This window comes from Monomorium pharaonis, chromosome 6 (genome assembly GCF_013373865.1).
Source record: "Monomorium pharaonis isolate MP-MQ-018 chromosome 6, ASM1337386v2, whole genome shotgun sequence".
NCBI classification, from domain to species: Eukaryota; Metazoa; Arthropoda; class Insecta; order Hymenoptera; family Formicidae; genus Monomorium; species Monomorium pharaonis.
Window position 1 is genome coordinate 15007344 of NC_050472.1, and position 20338 is coordinate 15027681.

Below are 20338 nucleotides of genomic sequence, written 5' to 3' on the forward strand. Positions count from 1 at the left end.
AATCTACAATTTTAAACAAGATTAAAAGAATTACTTTATAAAAGTAACTATCCAGGTGGAATTTGTCAACATCAAAAATACGACCCGACATTGATACGTTGTTGGCAATCAAACACAATATATTCCATCGACATACATATTATTGTCATTAGATGCAACTTCGCTATTTACTAATGTTCCTCGGGATCTTACAATACAAAGTATTGTAAACAGATGGACATATATTGGAAACAACACGTCCATTCCGTTAGAGTTTTGTATATGCTACTAATTTTATTTTAACATCAACTTTTTTCATATTTGACAACAAAATTTATAAGCAAACGTTTGGAACCCCAATGGAATCACCTCCTTCTTCCATCTTAGTGGATTTGATATTGCAAGATCTTGAGGAAAAAGCGTTAATGGCATTGAACAACAAGAGACACGGTAGTGGCTCGCGCCAAGTGAAAGCGCAGCGCGAGCTCGACCGTGCTCTTTTACGCGAGTACACGACTTGCGAGCACCCGAGATTATCGGATCTCAGAAACGGCTAAACCGATCGAGTTCTAAGGCTCAATCGAAAGCTTGGGGTCGATTTATATTAGAAAACTATTTTTATTTTTCCTCTACATGTCCTATGAATGGAGATATCGTGACGCAAAGTCCGAAAAGCCAAAATTTCATTTAAGATACGTCGTCGTCATTGTCATCATCAACCTTGTAGGTATCTCTGCAGGCAGTGCGGATGCCGAAATGAAGGACGAAATTCCATCTTTCGTATCTGTCACCATGTGGCGTTCGCATCGTCACTATAGCACCGTGGCCGGAATTCATAGTCGAATCTTATTCAAGTTCCAGCTTAAACACGATCTTGAGACGTCAATGCTGTTATTTCATTGGTTAAGTAAGTCTCAAGTCGGCTCGAAGCTAGATTTAAGGGCCACCGCACAAACTCTTCCATAACGCGTTACGTTATGTTAAGTACTCCATACGAACCTAAGTTGTACTTAAAATTTAACTTAAATCAACGCACAAAGAAATCCTTAACGTAAGAACTTAAAAACTTACGTTAAAAGTTTCTTTGTGCGTTGATGTAAGTTTAATTTTAAGTACGAACTTAGGTTTATGGAGCACTTAACGTAACGTAACGTGTTACGAAAAAGCTTGTGCGGTGGCTTTAAGGCAATGTTTGAGCTTAAGATCGGTCTATGCTCTAGTTTACACTGAGCACTTGGTACGCGTATCAAGTAGTGAATTTAAGCTGATCAGCCAATGATTAAACACATTCACTAGTTATTTACTATTTGATACGCGTACCAAGTGCTCGGTGTAAACTAGGTCTATGGCCGGTATTCATAGTCAAATCTTATTTCAAGATCGTCTCAAGCAATGTCTTAAGATGCTAATACGACTCTGTGATTGGTTGATGGCATCTTAAGACAGTACTTAAAATGATCTTAAATATAAGACTTGACTATGAATACCAGCCTATGGCCGGTATTCATAGTCGGATCTTATATTTAAGATCATTTTAAGTACTGTCTTAAGATGCCATCAACCAATCACAGAGTCGTATTAGCATCTTAAGACATTGCTTGAGACGATCTTGAAATAAGATTTGACTATGAATACCGGCCTATGAATCCCGTGCCGTATATGGCAAATGTATAAGTCACGTGGGTCGCCGGTCGCCCGCTCGCGCCATGTATCAGCTCACGCGAAGTGACATGTATAGTGTCAGTCGCATGTGAGATCGCGTGGTGTTCGGACGGGAGAGTTGCGATAGCTTACAAACGGCGCCACGTAATTTAGTAAAAATAAGACCAGCCCTTATCAGGGCTAATAGAGAGGTGATAAAATCCCTGAAAAGGGTAATAAAAGCTAAGAAAAAGAAAGTGTCACGTAAACTCGACACGTTTAAAGGATTGGAAAGAAGTGTGCTCAAGTTCCCGGTAAAGAGAATAGAACCTTCGAGAATGAAGCCTGCGCAAGCGCCGCGGAACAAAGAGAACAAAGACAAGGAGGATGAGAATACCGCGAAACGCGGCACTACAAAAAGCGAAGAAATAGAAGTTAAAGTAAAAAGCCCAAAAGTGAAAAGTGATTTATCTAAAGAAAGTGTAGAAAAAATAATAGGTGTGAGCCCAAGTAAGGAAGAAAAAATAGATCTAACCTATAGTGATAACAGTAGTAACGAGGACCGCATGGATGTGGAATCTGAGGAAAGGCGAAAGAACAAGAAAAGTGCCGGAAAAAGAAAGAGGCAAGACAAAGAAGAAAAAAAAGAACAGGAAGAAATAAAACAAAGGAAAATTCGAGCAATAGAAGATACAGGAAAAAGTGATGAAATGAATACGACAACTGATTCAATATCATCAAGAGACGACGAACTACATCAAACAGCCCTGGACACAACAGCATCATCCACTACTTACTTTACAGACGATGAACCAAAAAAAGAAACAGTCTATTGCAAAAATGGCAAGATCCTATATAATTACGGAGGCCACGATCCACAAGCAAACAAAAAAGAAGAAAAAGGCTTTAAAGCAGGGCACAAAGGGGACTGCGTAATATCGGTAAGACTCAGGCAAGAAAGTATGGAAAAACGAGGTAAGATTAATTGCTTTAAAATTCTCAATGCATTAGCAAAAGAAGACATAAAGCCAGAAACTTTTATAAAAACCGGATTTAGAACTGCTGATTTACATTACCTTGGCATTGATAAAGCAAACAAAGTAATTCGTAAGATCGAAAAAATAAAAGAGCTTGAGTTCAGCGTACTCGAGAGGAATACTGCAATTAAGGGCGTAGTAACTGATTGGGGTGACAAAGTCGAGGATTTAGCCATTGCTATAGATCAAAGAGAGGATATACAAAAGATGGAAAAATTAATAGCGCGAAGGTACAATAACGTAGAGAAAAAAATGGAAAGTATTGTAACTAACAATATAATAATTACATTTAGAGGCAACATGATGCCTAGATTCCTCTCTCTGTACGGGGGACTAGTTAAAATTAAAATAAGACCGTACATCCTGGATGTAAAACAGTGCTTCAAGTGTTACAGGTTTGGCCACGTGCAGGCTGTTTGTAGAGAAAAAGAAAAAGTATGCATTATATGTGGTGACAGTTTCTACGGGACCTGTCACAAAACACCAAAATGTAAAAACTGTGGCGAGTCCCACAAGGCAAATAGTAAACTATGCTGCGAATTCATATCAAAGAAATGTTTTAAGACACGCTGCGGAGAAAAACATCTCGATCACTGAAGCCAAACAGGAATTGGGACAGAAATCTACAAGATATCGTGATGCACTCATAAGGGATAAAGCAGGAACAAGCAAGAGTGGTACAACAATAACAGGAGGAAAAGCTGCAACAATAAAAAGCAAAGAGATACAAGCAAGACAACAGGCAACAACAAGTGGCAAGACCTCTAACATTCAGAGACAAAAAATCAAGGAAAGTGAATACAAACAATGAATAGAAGAAGAAAAACAAGAAGATGAAAACAGATACTGGATAAGCCAAAAAACCAAAAATAAAAGAGACAATAATAATAGAGCAAGACAGGCAAATGCCTATGAAGAAGAAGAAAAGGAAAAGGATAATGTGGACACTGAAGAGCCAAATGACAAAGAAATTGCAAAAAAGAGCATAAGACAAGTCATTCAACGGAATGAACAAAATGAGTATTTCCTACTTGCTCTAAAAGAAGTAATTGAGGTGTTACACGGTGAAATTAACAAAGTGATAGAAGAAAGAAAACAAAAAGAGGATAAGCAGAAGAATCGAGAAGAATGGACCTAGTCGTATGGAATGCTAGAGGTATTAGAGGAAAAATACCTGAACTAAATAACCTAATCAGCGAAATTGACATTCTGTGCGTAACGGAAACAAAACTAAAGGAAGAGGATAAATTACACATGCAAGGTTATAACATAGAAAGAACAAATAGGAGGAATAATTCTAATATTGGTGCAGGAGGAACAGCCATTATTATCAAAAAGAGTATCACGTACCAAAGATTACAGCTCATTAATACCCCTAAGCTATGTGAAGTTACGGCAGTAAGAATTAACAATATTAAACATAAAGAGACCCTTACCATAGTTGCTATGTACCGACAGCCAGGACATCAAATGATTAAAAAGGAGTGGAGTCAATTCATGGAACAATTTAAAAAGATAAGAAATCTCATTATTACAGGAGATTTCAATGCCCACAACACTGCCTGGAACTGTAGAAGCACAGACAATAATGGAACAATACTTGCGGATGCTGTTTGGGAAGCTGACTTATATGTCATAAACACAAATACCAAAAGTTATATGGGATCACATGATAAGTCAAGTTCAAACCTGGATCTGGTTATCGTATCAACAAATTTGATTGACAAAACGGATCACCAGCAAGTAAGTGACACATGGAGCTCGGACCACCATCCCATCAGCGTTAAAATTAACATGATAGCAGAGTATTACAGGAAAAAGACTAATAGAATAACAAAGAAAAACATGAATTAGAAAAAATACAAGGAAGTTCTATTGGCATGGTATAAGGAAAAAATGAAAGACTGGGAGAGGAAAGACCCACAACAAGTATACAATCTACTTATAGAAGGTTTGAAATATGGAGTAGAAAATAAAAAAGGTAAGAGAATCAAACAAAAAGAACTAAGTATAGGACACCCTAATAACAGAAGAGACAAGAAAGCTAGCCAAAAACCCTGGTGGAATGAAGACTGCAAAAAATGCATAGAAATGAGAAAAAGTGCTCTAAAACAATTCTACAAGGCACAATCGATAAAAGACTTCATAGAATTTCAAAAAGCAAAGGCACAAGAAAAGAAAACTATCAATCAAACGAAGAGAAATAGTTTCTATGCCTTTATAGAAAGTATAAATAAAAATATTGGCATGACATATGTGTGGAATAAATTGAGAGTACTAAGAAACCCAAAAAAGACAGTGATGTGGAATAAGTGGCAAACTAAAGACAGAAACGCAACAATTGTTAAGAAAATTCAAGAATATGCACTGCCATGGGCACCGACTAAGAAAATAAACAAAACAACAGTACACGAAGAAACAGATCTCAACAAAGAAATAAAAGTGGAAGAGGTAAGAAGAGCTATCAAAAAAACAAAGAGAAGCTCAGCTCCCGGGCTGGATCACATAGAATATAAAATGATGAAAGAATTGCCAGAAGTATATGAATCAATCATCTCACATATATTCAACCAAATTTTTGAAGGTAATATGGAAATCCCGGAAGACTGGAAAAAATTTCAAGTCATCTTCATTGACAAACAAGATAAGGAAGACGTGAGGCCGATTTCATTGTCGTCATGCATGAGGAAATTGTATGAGAGAATTATTAATGAAAGATTGAACTGGTGGGCTGAAACGAACAATATATTTGATAAACAGCAATCCGGTTTTAGGAAAGGCAAATCATGTCAAGCCAACCTAACGAAGCTTAGTACACACATTAATACGCAACTGTTAAAGAACCAAAACACCATGGTCGCATTCATAAATATCACGGCAGCATATGACAATGTACTATATGACGTTATGATTCAAAAGTTACAGAAAGAAAAGTGCCCTAGCAAAATAATAAACAGCATAAACGATTTACTGTGCGAAAGAGAGGTGGAATTCATTACAGAATATGAAGAGACAATACACCATAAAATATACAAAGATCTACCTCAAGGAGCAGTGTTGAGCCCAATTCTGTATAATATATATACAAACAAAATTAGTGAAAACATACCAAAGGAGGTTAAGCAGGTACAATTTGCAGATGATGTGGCTGTTTACTGTAGTGAAAGATTCCTCACCACAAGAATTATTCTTATCGAGAGTGCACTCGAAGACTTACAAGAAGAGCTAGATGACTTAGGTTTGGAAATAAACCCCAAGAAAACAAAGATAATGGAATTCAACAAAAAGGGAATAATAGACAACTCAGTGTCAATTAAACACAAGAAGCAAAGAATAAAATTACAGTCAGAAGTAAAATTTCTCGGAATATGGCTAGACAGCAAAATGCAGTTTACAAAACACTGCAATGTAATGAGAGATAAGGCAAGAAGAGTCAACAATGTCTTAAAATATGCTAACAAAGTATCAAGAGGCATGGAAGTTAATACAGCCTTATTACTATACAAAAGTTTAGTAAGATCATCCATAGAATATGGTATTACAATATATATGCCTACAAATAATGAAAACGCTGCAAACAAAATTGAGAAAGCACAATACATGGGAATAAGAACTGCAATGGGCTACAGAAATAGTACCCCAACGAATGTCATGTTAGCAGAAGCAAAAGTAATGTCAATGACAAACAGAGCAAAAGTGTTAGCAAGAAACTATTGGATAAAAATGATAGGACAAGATACTACAGAGAAAGACAGTGAGATAACGGAAATCGAAGAGGTTAGTCAAAGAGGAACTGAGACAGAAAACAAACACCCATGGAAGAAAAATAGTATCCTTGTGGAAGCATGGAACCGAGTCAAGAAGGATGCAGAAATACTAGGAAAAAACATAAGAAATGAGATGTATCAAATGAACTACTGGGATCTGACAAACAAAGTTAATATAGAAATGGATATAGGAGAAAAATATAAAGAAAAGAAGATAATAAATGATCAAGAAATAATATAAGAAATACAGAACAAACATGGATTAAAAGAAAAGAACACAATAAGAATATACACGGATGGTTCCAAAATAGAAGATAAGCCCTCGGTTGGAAGTGCCTTCCTTATTGAAAACGAAGAAATGGGATACTTCATGAGCCTGAACACCACAGCCACAGTTTTTACAGCAGAAGCATGCGCTATTGCTAAAGCCTTAGAATGGATAGTACACGAGAAAGTCAATAAAGATATCCTAGTTCTCACAGACAGCTTGAGCACACTTAAGGCCTTAAACAATAATGAAATCACCCCAGGCGCAAACAACTACGTCCTAGAAATTAGAAAATGGCATTTCAAAATAATAAAAGATTATAACAGAAAAGTAGTAATTGCCTGGATCCCAGCACACAAAGGTATATGGGGAAATGAAGAGGTAGATAAGTTAGCAAAAGAAGCTACGGAAAAAACGCACACAAATGAGCTTAAAATACCCGGCAAAGATCTAAAAAACAAATACGTAGAAGAGATAATGCAAATAAACAACAGATATCTAGAGACACAAGCGAATGCCAAGGAAAAGTTTTACTTTGAAAACTTTTACAGAAGCAATGAAAGGAGCCCATGGTTCAAAGGAACAGACATCCCAAGAAGAGCTGTAGTAATGTACAATAGGTTAAGATCCAACCACTATAACCTAAATTCAAGCTTGGCGCGGAAAGGATACATTGATGACACCAGATGTCAGTGCGGTAACGAAAGAGAGGATATGGACCAAGATTACTAAACTGTACAGGTTGTCTCATGGAAGACCTTTTAGACGCGGGGTCTCGCAGCAAGAGGGGATATTGTGACGTCATTGGAGTTTAGTTGTCTCACTTACACTTAAAAAGTGTAAGTCTCTCTCTCTGCTCAAATGATTCTAGGTGTAGCTGATACAAGTGCAGCTACACAAGTGTAGCTGAGCAGAGAGGAAAACGCGCTGGTAAAACAGAGAGGAATAGCAATGAGTATAACAAAGATAAATAACACCACCACTGACGTCACGACCAATCAGCGTTAAGTATCCGGATGAGACAACCTGTACAGTTTAATAATCTTGGATATGAACCATCTCATATTCAACTGTCACACCTATGACGAAGCAAGAATAGGAATGAACCTAACCGAACAACTGAATAAAGTAGGAGCCGGAGTCGCGTCTCGGCCGCGGTAGCGTACGGACGTGACAGGAGGGCTCGCTGATACTCGGATAACAGTTACTGTTCCCCCACGGGTGATAGAGAGTGGTTTTGATTAGAGGTGTAATTTAAAAAAAATAGAGAATTGATAGACGACGGAAAAAATGACAAGTATTCCCCCGTTCGGACGGGGGAAACGCACAGCTCCATATGAGAAGAAAAGTCCGGAGCAGAGGATATTGAGAATGGGTAATAAACAGAAGGCTATCGCAAAGTCGCAAGATTTGGAGAAGAAGAAATTAAAGGAGCTGAAAAGAATGTGTAAAAGAATCGAAGACAGAGAGGAAGATGATCAAGAAGAGGATTCGAATGAAAATTTTGAAGATGATATGGAGGTTTCTGCGCCAGAAGAATTTGAATTAGACAACCAAGAACATACAGAAACTAATATTTTGAAGAATGATACAGAAAAGGTATTAGAATTGAATAAGCCAGATGAGGAATCATGTGCAAGTAATGTGGTAAGTAACGAAGTAGAAACTAATAGAATAAACATTGATGTTAGTCAACAAGTAAAGAATGCTCAAATAGATCGAGAAATCTATATTAATGTTAATGGTATATTAAAACATATTAAAGATATGGAGGAACATGAAATAATTAAATTAAAATCAGGAAATAAAAGATTTGATAGTTCATTCGTAGGTTCAATCAAAGTATCATGTAAAATTAGTAATAGTATAATAGATAAAAACAAAGGTAGAAACTGTGTAAGAATTATTACATGGTGTAAAAAGAATAAAATTATACCGTTAAAAATAGAGATGTACAAAGCCAATTTAGCCATTATAGATTTTAAAAATATTGAAGAAGCAAATAAATTTTTGGATATGTCTGAAAGTGATTTAGAAAAATTTTTCATTTCTTTCATTGAAAAAAGATCTACAACATGCAGGGGAGTAATTACGGATTGGCCATTTAGTATTAGAGATTTATGGGACAACTTAATTAAAAAGGAAGACATCACAAAAATGGAACGAATGTCTAAACGAATTTGGGATCAGAAAGCTAATAAATTTGTTGTGAAACCTATAAATAATATAATAATAACTATGAAGGGAAATAAAATTAAAGATAGTATTAAAGTATATGAGGATATTACTTATAATTTAAGAATAAGGCCCTACGTAGAATCCGTTACACAATGTTTTCAATGTTTTGGATACGGACATAGAAAATTCCAATGTAAAAAAGACATTAAATGTATTAATTGCGGTGAATTGGCCCATGGTCCTTGTTCAAAGTTAATTGTTTGTTGTAATTGTGGTGGGAATCATAAGTCAAATTCTAGAATCTGTCCTATTTATCGGATAAATCGCGAATATAAAGTAATAATGGCCTATAATAATTGTTCATTTTACGAAGCAAAACGTATTTTGAAGGGAGAAGATAATGTATCCACGCAATATACTAGATATATTAATCCTAACACGTGGCCTTCATTGCCCGGACACGCGGTAGCTGGGGACTACGCGGTCAGGAAATCACACGCCGAACAAATGCCGAACATTGAGTATAAACACCCTAAACACTATACTAATACCAAACCGACTCACACTAACAGTAACGCAGCTTATATGAGAGAACGTGAAAATATAGAAAATAGAAAGATAAATTACAATAAGTATTATGCTCAATTTAACAGTAGACAAAATGAGATAAATAAAGATAATCATGGGTTAGTTTTAAAAACATTACAACAAGATAGATCTAATGATTATAGAAAAAATTTTAACCCGGAAAGTGTGGAAAATATTACAATTATAGAATCCACCTGGAGTAAATATAGTGAATTTAGAGAAAAAGTTATAGAGTTAGCAGAAAAATTTAAGATAAAAGATAATGTTAGTAATAATAGAGAGAGGGAAAATTATAACACAAATGAATTCATAAGCGAGGAAAGGAAAAATCAAAATAAAGATAAAATGAAAGAATATGCAATAGAATTAAATAGAATTAGAGAGGCCACGGCCATTATAAAAAGTAATTGGGGAAGTAGGTATAAGAATAACGACGCTCAAATATAATAATTAATGACCAAGTTAATTCTATGGAATGCTAGAGGAATAGGACCTAAAAAAGTGGAGTTCAGTAATAATATTCTCAGTTTTGACATAGTCGCTTTAACAGAAACTAAACTTAGCTCGGTGAAATCTTTATATTTTTCAGGATACAAAACTAAATCAAAGAATCTAGAAAATAAAGGTGGTGTTGCTTTATTGGTTAAAAATAATATTGAATTCAATATTATACAAGAATGGAATATTAGATCAGAAAACTTTGATAGGATTGGCATTAGAACTAAGAACTTAACGATAAATTGCAATATTATAGTTGTATATAGGAAACCGGGATCAATCAAAAATTTGCGAGCATGGCAAGATCTATTGGAATTCAATGGGAATGACCAGGATTCGATAATTCTGGGAGATTTTAACGCTCATCACGGAATGTGGAATTGCTCGAGCACGGATTACAATGGAAATAGATTATACACAACAATGCACAATAAAGGTTACATATGTCTTAACACTAATACAATGTCGAGAATGAATTACAATAATGAATCACCCTCTAATTTAGATTTAATTTTTATTAATAATAGTCTAGCGGATTTGATAAATTATAAACAAATAAATGATACTTGGGGTTCAGATCATTTCCCCATAGAAATTACAATTGACACAGTATTTGTACCATATAATAAGCTTTCGAACAGAGTATCAAAAAAGACCACAGATTGGTCGTATTACTCGAAAATAGTTAACGAGAAATGGTCCACAACAAATTGTGATCGGTGCTCGGGCAATTCCACAGAATTCAATAATTTTTATAAAGATTTTATCAGTATTTTGATAGAAGCAGTTAATATAGCAACAGGGAGAACAAGGAATAAGGGTAAGGATAATAACAAAAATCAAAACAGTAATCATAAAAATGTCAACACACCTTGTACTAATAAAAAAAAGTTTAAACAGCAAGTTAGATGGTGGGATAAGGATTGCCAAGATATCTTTGATATTAGGAAAAAAAAATTTAATAGATGGAGACATACCAAAAATAGTCAAGATTTTATAAATTATAAAAAATATAGAGCCCTTGCCAGGAAAACATTTAACCAAAAAAAGAAAGAATGTTTTATTAGATTCTGCGCTAGTATTAACAGATTTACAAGTATCACATATGTATGGAATGTTATGAGAACTTTCAAAAAAACTAAGAATCTTATAAATTTGAATATGTGGCAGGTGAAGGATAGAGAAACAGAAATATATAATACTATTGAGGCTATGTCTCCAGCTTGGGTTATGGGAGATAGATCGATACCAAAATTTATAAATAACAATCCGATTCACCATGAATTAGATCAAGATTTCGAGATGAGTGAAATGATTCGTGCGTTAAATATGGTCAGAAGAGATTCGGCTCCGGGTCTAGATCACGTAGATTACTTAATGATTAAATACTTACCTGAAAATGCACAAAATATATTATTATATATATACAATTATATCTGGAGAACCGGATTTATCCCGGAAGATTGGAAGAAATACCAAGTAATTTTTATTGATAAAGTAGGTAAAGAAAAAGTCCGTCCAATAGCTCTGTCTTCATGCGTCGGAAAAATAATGGAGCGTTTGGTGAATGAGCGTCTCACATGGTGGTTAGAAACTGAGAGGATCTTATCCCCTACGCAAAATGGGTTCAGAAGAGGTAGATCATGCGCGGAAAATCTCGTTAAATTGTTCTCGGATGTCAGGGGCTCAATGATGGTCGGTGGTTACTCTCTTGCAGCGTTCTTAGACATTACATCCGCATACGATAATGTGGATCTGGATATTCTACTGAAAAAATTAAAAAATGTTGGATGCCCTTCTGGCATCATGAATTTCATGCTGAATTGGCTAGTACCACGGGAAACAAGCTTTGTTGTAAATAGACAGAAACATATTAAGAGATACGTTGGAAGGGGGTTACCGCAGGGTGCGGTCCTCAGTCCTACATTATATGCATTGTATACTAATGAAATTACGAAGGGCGTTGCCGATAATATTGATATATTGCAATTTGCAGACGACATCGCGATTTATATTTGTAGTAACTCGAAAATGGATAACAGAATTTTATTAGAAGTCGCAGTGGATAAAGTTAGAAAAAATTTGGAAATATTAGGGTTAGCACTCGAACCAAAAAAGACTAATTTAATAGAATTTACAAAAACCGGATTTGATAAAAGGCAATATATCAAGATTAAAGGTAATAAGGTAGCGAATCAACGATCAGCAAAATTTTTGGGCGTATGGTTTGATAATCACCTCTCTTTTGATAAACAGGTAACAGAAATTAGAAATAAAATAGATAAAGCTAACTCACTGCTGCGATATCTTTGTGGTATCTCCAGAGGCATAGAAGTCAATACTGCATTGATGCTTTACAAAAGTATAGTACGATCAATCATGGATTATGGATCATTTGTATATGCACCCAATAATTATAATCTCCAGTTAAAATTAGAAAGAGGCCAATTTATGGGCATCAGGACAGCACTGGGATATCGCGGCAGTACTCCTAATGGTGTCATTATGGCGGAGTCAAAATTAATGTATATTAGAGATAGAGCAGTGATGTTAGGAAAAAATTTCTGTATTAAGATATTTAAATACGGAGAAAACGCAATTAGAAATAGTCTATGTATACTTAGGGAAAGAGAAATGTACGCAAATTACAGAAATCCGGCTACTAGTAGAAGCATAATTAGCTCGGCATGGGATTATATTATGGTAAACAGAAAAAAAGTAGGATTACCATTGGATACTTTCGAGTTATGGAATATGTCGTACAAACAAATTACAGATAGAATAGATTATGAGGAGGAAATTGGAGAAACTTTTAAAATATATAACCCTGTTAAGACCTCGAGTAATAGTATAGATATTAAAGGATATAATAATCAAGATATTAATTTAATTAGAGAAGTTCAAAATAAATATAATATGTCAGAAAACTCGTTGATTGCATATACGGATGGATCAAGGGGTGACCAGTTTGCTTCTGTAGGAGCCGGATTATTGTTTGAAGAACACGATAACGGATATTATGTAAGTTTACCAAAGCAATGCTCCATATTCACAGCGGAGGCATTTGCTATTAAGACTGCGATAGAACTAGTCATGTATAAATGTACAAATAGAGATAATGTAATAATTTTCTCGGATTGTAAATCGGTTTTACAAGCTCTTAAGAATAATAGACTAGATGTTTACCAAAATAAATATATACTTGAAATTAAAAGATTACATTCTAGGTTTAAAGAAATCACAAATAAAAAGAAAATGATATTTGTCTGGATCCCTTCACATCGAGGTCTGACAGGCAATGAAATTGCAGACATGTTGGCTAAACAGGGAGCGGAGGAAATGGCTTCCACAGAAATAGAGATTCCCATAAGGGATCTGAAAAGAGTTTATAAAGAAGAATCATGGTCTTTTACTCAAGTTAGAAATAATAATGAATTTAGAAATAAAGGAGTATTTTACTATAATAATTTTTTTAATAAAGATAGTAAAAAACCATGGTTCAATAGTTTAGATAGCGAGAGATACTTTGTTACACTCATGAATAGATTAAGAGCTAATCACTATAATTTGAATGCATCGTTGGCAAGAAAGGAATATATACTGAATTCAAGATGTGAATGCGGTGCTGAATCGGAAGATTTTGATCACCTATTATGGCAGTGCCATAGGTACGATTCTGAGAGAATAGATATGGGCATCCAGTTATATCGACAAGACATAGATGGAGTGGAGAGCATTACGGAGATCCTTAAGAGGCAGGACTGGAAGAAGCTACGAGTGATATACAAGTTTATCAAGAAAATAGGAAAAATAATTTAAATTCGATCTCGAGAGCGAGTTATTATATTACACCTCACGACGTCATATGACCACATATCCCCGTGGGAGGTCGAGCACGTCTAGTTTTCGTCTTCGGACGAAACTAACCTTGAAAATACCCCCCAAAGTAGGAGCCAGCAGCCCGGACAGCGTCTGGAATTGGTTAAAAAGAGAGGAACTAAGCACACTCAAGATAATATACGAATTTATTAAGAAAATAGGGAGAATTATATAAGAAAGAAAGAGAGGGAGACGAGGTAGCAACCTTGCATAGCTAAGAGACATACGTGTCATATATCTGCATAAGATCAGACACAATAAACCTCCCCCCCCAAAAAAAAAGACATGTATAGTGTGAGGTTATATTGACCGTGTCTCTTAATTTTTTAACATCTCATCTATTTAATTATCGACACCAATGTAAAATTAATTGATCAGAGAATAACATAGTTCATTAAGATTTTACATTTGTGTCGATGAAATAGATGAGATGTTGTGTGATGTAAAAAAATTGTGTATTTTTATTGCTGTAATTGTCAATTATAATTATTGACAGCAATGTAAAATTAATTAATCAGAAAGTAACATAGCTCAGATTTTACAGTGGTGTCGATGAGGTAAATAAGATGTTGCGTGATGTAAAATGTGTATTATTGCTATAATTGTCATGATAATGTTGTAAGAATAAGAACTATCACCATCACAACGGTATTACTTTTGTCACCAAGATATTAACAATTATTATATATTACTAGTAAAGTAAAGAATAAAAATAGTATTATAAAACCATTCATTTGAAATTTTGTTACATCTAATTAATACTTATTAATATTGATTGACAATTACAGCAACATTTAACACAATTCTTCTATCATACATCTTATCTCTCATTGACACTAATGTAAAATCTGAGAGCTATTTTACTTTTTGATTAATTAATTTTATATTGGTGTTGATGATTAATGAGTCACATGGATTGCTCAGGCCACGAGTTAGCTCGTGTCAAGTGTGACATGTGTAGTGGAGGTTTTTTTTAACCAATACACAATTGTTCTACATCATACAACATCTCATCTCTCACTGACACTAATGTAAAATTCGAAAGCTATTTTACTTTTTGATTATTAATTTTTTTAATTTTACATTGGTTATTTAATCATCATTCATTAAGATTTTACACTTGTGTCAATGAAATAGATGAGATGTTGTGTGATGTAAAATTGTGTAAACATAATTTCTTTGTGCTTTAATTGATAATTGTGTCGATGGTTCGATCGATGGTAGAACGTCGTCGACGAAGATGCAGGAAGCTGTTCTCCAACGACGACGTTCTACCATTGACACGATTATCAATTAAAGCACAAAGAAGTTATGTTTCAGAATTGCTATTGGTACTAAAAATCTATAGTTGTGTATGGAATGGAGGAAACTATTTGATGTTCATGGTAAGAGGCTAAAGTATATTCTAAGGTTGACAACATTCAGGAGTAGCCTGGGATAAGTGTGCAAGGCAGAATTATGATATGATAGAACAGATGGGTGCGTTGAAAAATCAATCAAAAATAATCTCGTGGAGATGACAGGTCAGTAAGACAGAGGTTAGTACTAAATATTTTAGAATCTGTACAATATGAGTTACTATAAACTGACTTTGCTGTTTAACCCTGGCTACATTTATTATCTAAAGATTATCTTTTTCATAAAATTATAATTAAATTAATTAATAAATGCAGCCAGAGTTAAACAGCAAAGTCAGTTTACAGTAACTTGTATTGTACAGATCCTAAATTAATAATCTGAGTTAAATTAATAATTTAGAGTTATTAGAAATTAATCTTCTTATTGATTCTTTCAGAGTTTATTTCAATATAAACCATTAATCAATCTTGCAGAGGTGGTTTTGGACAAGGAGTAGCAAATATTCCCTATACAATCCACAATCTTCGGGAATAGATGTTGCTTCTGGTATCATAGGTAGCTCAGATCAGATTGGCATACAACGGATATTGAAGTATGTATTTGTGACTTTCACATGACAATCCTGCACTCGCAGGACAACAAGCAGTCATCCGAGGAATTTCAGTAAATGATTGTGTGTTGATTTTTTAGTAAAGATATTGCAATATCAATTTCTATTTTTTCTTGGAAAATAAAATTAAAAAGATGAATATAAATTAATATTGCAATATCTTAATTAATTCAGTTAAAATCAGAATCAACACAATCTCTTACTATTAAAATTGATATTGCAATATCTTAATTAATTCAATCAAAATCAGAATCAACACACAATCTCTTATTATTGAAATTTCTTGGATGACTGCTTTTTGTCCAGTGAGCACAGGATTGTCATGTGAGAGTCACAAATACATACTTCAATATCCATCGAATGCCAATTTAATCTGAACTACCTATGATACCAGAAGCAACATCTATTCCCGAAGATTGTGGATTGTATGGGGAATATTTGCTACTCCTTGTCCAAAACCACCTCTGCAAGATTGATTAATGGTTTATATAAAAATAAACTCTGAAAGAATCAATAAGAAGATTAATTTCTAATAACTCTAGATTATTAATTTAACTGAGATTATTAATTTAGGATCTATACAATAATGTAAACTGACTTTGCTGTTTAACTCTGGCTGCATTTATTAATTAATTTAATTATTAAAGCCAACACGTGTTAAAGTCACAACATAATTTTATGAAAAAGATAATCTTTAGATAATAAAAGTAGCCAGGGTTAAACAGCAAAGTCAGTTTATAGTAACTCGTACAGATTCTAAAAAAATATTTAGCACTAACCTCCGTCTTACTGACCTGTCATCTCCATCAACGCACCCATCTGTTCTGTCATAATCGTGGTTCTGCAGTGCACGCTTCTCCCATACTACTCCTGAATGTTGTCAACCTTAGAATAGAATTATAGATATTTTAGCCTCTTATCATGAACATCAAGTAGTTTCCTCCGTTCCATATACAACTATAGATTTTCAGTATCCACAGAAATTCTGAAACATAACTTTTTTGCGCTTTTGTCAAAGGTTTAAGTTTTACAAGTGTGTGGTTTTTCTTTAACAAAAAATTTACAAAATTCAAGATAAAACTTTTGATCAAATTCAACCTAAGTGATATATGGAATAGAAAAAATTAATTTACTTATGTATCAAATAAGATATTTTTGATTAAATTCAATCTAAGTGATACATGCATTAAATTCAATCTAAGTGGTCTATAAATACTACAAAATGCGTGATATCCCAACAAAATTACCTTTTTAAAAAAAGTAAAAAAAGGTGCCAAGTGTTTGGTTTTTCCTTTAAACAAAAAAATTATTGGATCAACCTAAGTAATATATGGAAAAAATAACAAATTTAAGATAAAACTTTTAATCAAATTCAACCTAAGTGGTATATACTTTTGAATGGTTCAACCTAAGTATTATATACTAAGTATGTTAAATTTAACCTAAGTAATATATATTCCTGAAATTTTTAAAATTTATACTCACACACAAATTAACTTCTCTACAAAAATAGTGATATCTAAATATTTTGCGCCAATTATAAAAACAAATATTTTTATAGAAACTAAAACATTATTACTATTCTTTAGCTAGTTTTTATAATACAAAATAGTTTTTTAGATTTAATACTATAAAATGAGAATATTAGTTTGATTGTTTTAAGTTTGTCTTTAGATACAATTTCGTTAATTACAAAGTATTTTAACGACAAACTTAAGAAAATTCTTAAATGTAAGATTAAACTATAAATATTAGCCTTTTGTATTAAATTATTGACTGCTGTGCGCCGATACGAGGCTGCTGTGCGCCTGCAAAAAACAATTGTCAGGAAGCATATTGGCAAGAAATAAAGGAGATAATATTGAGCTGGCAAATAAGTTTTAATACAAATAAATTATCAATATTACAAATAAATACTTTAATACAAATAAATAATTTACTACAAAAACTTAGCGCTGCTAAACCGAATAATTTGCTTTAATACAAAATAATTTTCTTACAATCTAACTTACATACTAAAATATATATAACACACGCACTCATGAAAGAGAGAGAGAGAGAGAGAAAGAGAGAGAAAGGGATTTCTAACGTACGCACGCATAACGGACAGATATTAACCGCTTCCTTAAAGATAAATCGCTTCCTCATAAACTAAGTTTATATACTAAACTTAAATAAATCGCTTCCTTATAAACTAAGTTATATACTAAACACACACACACACACACACACACACACATTTAGATGCACATACAAAAGAAAAAGAAAAAGCTGGCAAATTATTCAGTTTAGCAGCGCCAAGTTTTTGTAGTAAAATATTTATTTGTATTAAAGTATTTATTTGTAATATTTATAATTTATTTGTATTAAATCTTATTTGCCAGCTCAATATTATCTCCTTTATTTCTTGCCAATATGCTTCCTGACAATTGTTTTTTGCAGGCGCACAGCAGTCAATAATTTAATACAAAAGGCTAATATTTATAGTTTAATCTTATATTTAAGAATCTTCTTAAGTTTGTCGTTAAAATACTTTGTAATTAACGAAATTGTATTTATTGAAATTCCAATATATTATCGCTATGTCGACGACATTTTACTAACTGTACCAAAGACTAAAGTAACAGAAATCAACAACATATTTAATGACAGACTTACATAACAGACTTCAATTCACTTTTGAACTAGAGAATAACCGCAATCTTAGCTTTTTAGATCTTCTATTGAAAGTTGAGGACAACAAGATAAAAATTGACTGGTTTCATAAAAACACATTTTCAGGGAGATAGTTATCGTTTTTTTCGCATCACCCTCTTTGCCATAAAATAGGCACGATTTAGTTGACAGAGCAATCTTGTTGTCGGATACTTCTTTTCTTCGGCAGAAGAATCTCGAAAATTGTATAAATATATTACTTGAAAATGGATATCCTCTAGATCTTGTTTTTAAAGAAATAAATTCAAGATTAAAAAAACTTTTCAACAATCTTCCCACATCTGAAAGCCAACAAAATAACAAAAAATATTTTGTACTGCCTTACATCAAACATCTAACGCTATTAATAAAAATTTGTTCATTGTTGGCTTTTATTGTCTTAACAAATTAAACATGTTCATCCGATTGCAGAAAGACCAAACTGATATTAAATCGAGAAATAATGTCGTCTACAAAATCTGCTGCATTAATTGTAATGCTTCGTTACATAAATTCATTAGATTTACCTGGTGCCCTGCCCATAAGGGCATTTTAGGGAACAAAACAGCTGACACGGCTGCTAAGGTGGCATCTCTTAACAAATATTCCATCAAACAAGATCGATTTCAAACAGGCTTTAGTATCATTAAAAGAATACTACATTTCTATAGATTCTGATTATTTAACAAAAATCAATATTAATGCTGGTAATAATTACATGAACTCTCTTTCAGATATTAATATTTTATATTTAAAAAAGAAAAAGTAAATTTAAAAGAAGGGAGATTTCTTTGCTTAACAGAGTTATCACAGGGTATGCATATAAAGCTTTTCTCTTTAAAATTGAAGTGGGCGATTCTCTGCTGTATGAATGCGGCTTAGCAGAGCAGGATTTGAACCATATTTTTTGGTTTTGCCCTTTGTTGCACGATATGATCTTTATTGGCAACTTGTTCAAATGTGGCTTGCAAGCTCCCTTTTCAATGAATTATTTACTCTGTAATTTTAAGAAAAATATTGCTAAGTTAATCATTAAATTTATTACAGATAACAAATTGAAACTTTGATTACTCAAATGTATATTTATGGTCGAATTCTCTCTCTCTCTCTCCTTTTTTTTTCCATCACCATCACTGACGGCAAGTCTGAGCTGATCTGAGGATTATTATTATTATATCATATTTAACTGCTCATCGAATTTTGGAGTTTTGCTTTGATACTATAAGACTGACCCTCTTGCCCCAGGGGACAGTCCGAAGTTTTTAACCCTTTAACGTGTGGTACTGTGACTCTTATTTTGAGTCGGATATCCACCCGAGGTCTTTAAAGAAGAAGAAATTGTAATGCTTCGTATGTAGGACAGATCAAAAGGGCAGCTCAAAACCCAAATAAAAAAACACGCAAATAACTGTAAACTTAAATTGCCAAGAAATTCTGTAGTGACAGAATACATGTTAAATAAAAATCATATTTTTGATTAAAATAATGTCAGGATCTTAGATTCTGAACCACGCTATCATAAAAGACTCATTTCAGAGATGATTCACATCAAAGAACAAGTTAACGGTATCAACTTGCAAAAAGATACGGAGTTTCTCGACAATTCATATTTTTGTCTATTTGACATTCTGTCTAAAAAGTGAAAGTGAATAATGTGCCTGCTCACACCTCTGTTAACTGTCGAATAGTTCAGACGCTTAGTTCCTATAATGGTCTTTTACTCTGGTTTGACAACTATAATTTCTGCAAGTATGTTTGATCATTTTATATACTTTATTTTTTGTATATCATATACTCCATAGTTATATATATAACTTTTTCCAATTTTTAGAATTTAACA

The 20338-nt window shown here is 33.5% G+C and overlaps 1 protein-coding gene across 2 annotated transcripts in view; it reads right to left on the minus strand.

Annotated features, from left to right (window-relative positions):
• Nucleotides 1–20338, minus strand: part of LOC105840031 — a 34686-nt gene that overhangs the window by 12688 nt on the left and 1660 nt on the right. Inside the window, exon 2 of one of the 2 annotated variants that reach the window (XM_036287985.1) lies at nucleotides 13884–13928. The exons of the other annotated variant lie outside the window; for it this stretch is intronic. Coding sequence (XP_036143878.1) covers nucleotides 13884–13928 — 45 coding nt within the window. The remainder of the gene's footprint in view (nucleotides 1–13883; nucleotides 13929–20338) is intronic. 2 annotated transcript variants of the gene reach the window in all.